The 2,671-nt window shown below is 30.7% G+C and overlaps 1 protein-coding gene across 1 annotated transcript in view; it reads left to right on the top strand.

Annotated features, from left to right (window-relative positions):
* Positions 1–2,671, top strand: part of LOC144224336 (protein diaphanous homolog 2-like) — a gene marked incomplete at both ends in the record, with an annotated part of 77,857 nt that overhangs the window by 54,300 nt on the left and 20,886 nt on the right. Inside the window, 2 exons of the mRNA XM_077755261.1 lie at positions 874–990; positions 1,704–1,822. Of these exons, the coding sequence (XP_077611387.1) occupies positions 874–990; positions 1,704–1,822 (236 nt within the window). The remainder of the gene's footprint in view (positions 1–873; positions 991–1,703; positions 1,823–2,671) is intronic.

Here is a 2,671-nt window from a genome sequence, read left to right as displayed (position 1 = left end):
TTAAATGCTTTTCATATTAATATATATATATATATTGTTTCCTTGCTTTGTTTAGATTTCTTTTGTAATCAAACTTCACCATAAAGCTATTTTGGGTTCCATTTTGTAACCACTTAAAGGACCTTAGAAGACTTTAATACAACACTCTTACATGGGGTATGAGAAATAATCCATCATATACTTCTACTTCAGAGAAAATATTGACATTTCAGGTTATCTTTAGAATGTTGGATTTCACTTCCTTTTCTACCTTTATTTNTAGAAGCATCTAAACTTCTACCACTCTTTTTTTATCCTAAGTATGTTTCAGGTTCTATTGTCTTTACCTTCCATTTTTATTAAATAATGAAATACAAATAAATGCAAACAGTAACAATTTCACACTTAGTGTTTTATCAGTGTAAAATAAAACTGGTTTGTGATATTTTAGCAGTCCACAGAATGCTCCTTTACCTTCTGTTTTATGTGGCAGTGAAAATAGAGGAAGAATGGCTTACATGAATAATATAGGTACTCTATCACAACCACAGGAAGAGCAAGAGTAAACCATTTCCTCTAATGACATTGCTGTTCCAATCATACCAGCTATCATCTCAAATTTAAAATATAATGTATAACTGATTGCTTTAGGTTTTGATGAGTAAATGGTTTTAGAAATGCTCTTTTAAGTCTGTTTCTCTAATGAAAAGATTAAAGCGATTCCATAGATTAGATTTATTTATGTAAATTTTACAATACTGGATCATTCAGTTGAAGGTTTAGAAACAGAGGAAACAAAATGGTGCATCAATATTTAAAAAGAATGAAACTGCTTTTGTTATGATTAAAAGTTTCATCAAGAGCTTCAGTGTTTTTCCTTTACTTATATTCCACTGATATGAATGAAGTATATCATCTTCTGTATAACATGTTGAAGGACACTGCTGCTGAAAATTACTTATTATCCATTCTACAACATTTTTTGCTCATCAGAAATGATTATTATATCAGGTAAGAGGCCGTTAAATTAAGGGAAACTGATAATGTAGTACATCCTAGGTAGTAGAGGCATATATACATACACAAATAGTGTATAATGGTGATTTTGGGTGACATTTTTTAAAAAGTGTTCATTTATTTTTAATTGAGCCAGAAGGATATACTTATAAAACTGCATATCCCAGCAACAGGACATTTAGTAGAAAGAACCCAAGAGATTTTACTGACCTTGTGATGAATTTCCATTTTGTAAACTGTTATAGCTAATTTTGAGTAAAAGTGTTGTAGTTAATTCAAGACCTTGTCAATGCCAAAGTACTCATCCATTACTGAAATTGAGAACTTGTGGAGGCCTGGAACCATTTTTGTATCCATGGATGTAGGACTAACAGGTCATTTGTTTTCATTAACATTAGGAACAATTACTTAAGTAAGTAGATAAGGTTGATAAGTATCTTTGTACACAAAGATGAATCCTTATAAACTAAAGTATTATGTCCCTAGTGTTCACAGTTGATTACATCATTTTTTTTTTTTTACACTATAATGTCCAGACCATTGTTAAGTTTAAGCATATTTCTCCTTAAGGAGTGTAATGGCTAGAATGATTTCTTCTAGCAGTGCTAGAAAAATACTTTGTTCTTTTAGCATGCTGAGCCACTTCTTAAGAAAATTGATTTGTATAGATAGAAAAGATATCCAAGAATACTTTCTCTCTTTTTCAGGCCACAGTATTACAAGATAATTGAGGAGTGTGTTTCACAGATAGTGCTGCACTGCAGTGGCATGGACCCAGATTTCAAGTACAGGCAAAGATTAGACATTGATTTCACACATCTGATAGGTATGTCACATTATCTTCAATGTCCCTTATGTTTTACTCTCTTCTGTATAATAGTCAATTTCTGAAGGTAGTGCTCTCACTGAACTTCCTTATTAATCTCTGGTAAGTCATTGTGTCTGTGAGTACCTAATCACTACAATTGTTAATTATGATGATCATGAGAGTTCTCCCTGTGACATTGAAAATATTAACCTATTTGATAAGTTTTAATATTCTTGAATTAAGTTTAAAGTCAGTGCCCCCCCCCAAAAAATCATTATATTATTATAGATGAATGCTTTGCTTTTCAGAAACACGACTCTGGAGTCCATTGATTAAGTTTATGTTGGTTTATCAGTGGTATTATAGATAATCACATGTGCAATTATAGGATCTAATTAGTAATATAGCTATGTTATTAGTGTTCAAGTTTGAGAAAAGAAATACAGACTTCAGTAGCTCAAGACCTTTTAATTCAAAGTAGATCAATTTATATTTTCATAGACCTTAAAGCTAGAAAAGAATTTGAAGTTATCATGTTCATCTATTTGGATTGCTAAGGAAATATCAGCCTAGACTACTAGTTAGCTGTATTTTCTGGAACAGTCTCTGAAGGATGATGTGAAATCTCTTGTGAAATATGCTACATTATATGACCTTATAGTTAAACAGTTTTTATACCTAATCAAAATCACTATTGGCTGAGTTTCAAGCATGAACTAATTTGTTTTGTCTTTAAATGAAGAAAACAACAGCTGTGGAATGCCAATTATAATTCTTCACTCCATACCACAAGGCAGACTCAATAATATTCAAAGATGAATTTTTTATTAGTTATTATCTATTATTTATTTTATTTTATTGTTTTTA

Source organism: Crocuta crocuta, unplaced genomic scaffold (assembly GCF_008692635.1).
Source record: "Crocuta crocuta isolate KB4526 unplaced genomic scaffold, BGI_CrCroc_1.0 scaffold1749, whole genome shotgun sequence".
NCBI lineage: Eukaryota > Metazoa > Chordata > Mammalia > Carnivora > Hyaenidae > Crocuta > Crocuta crocuta.
The sequence above is the reverse complement of the archived record's forward strand: the minus strand, read 5'-3'. Positions and strand labels throughout refer to the sequence as shown.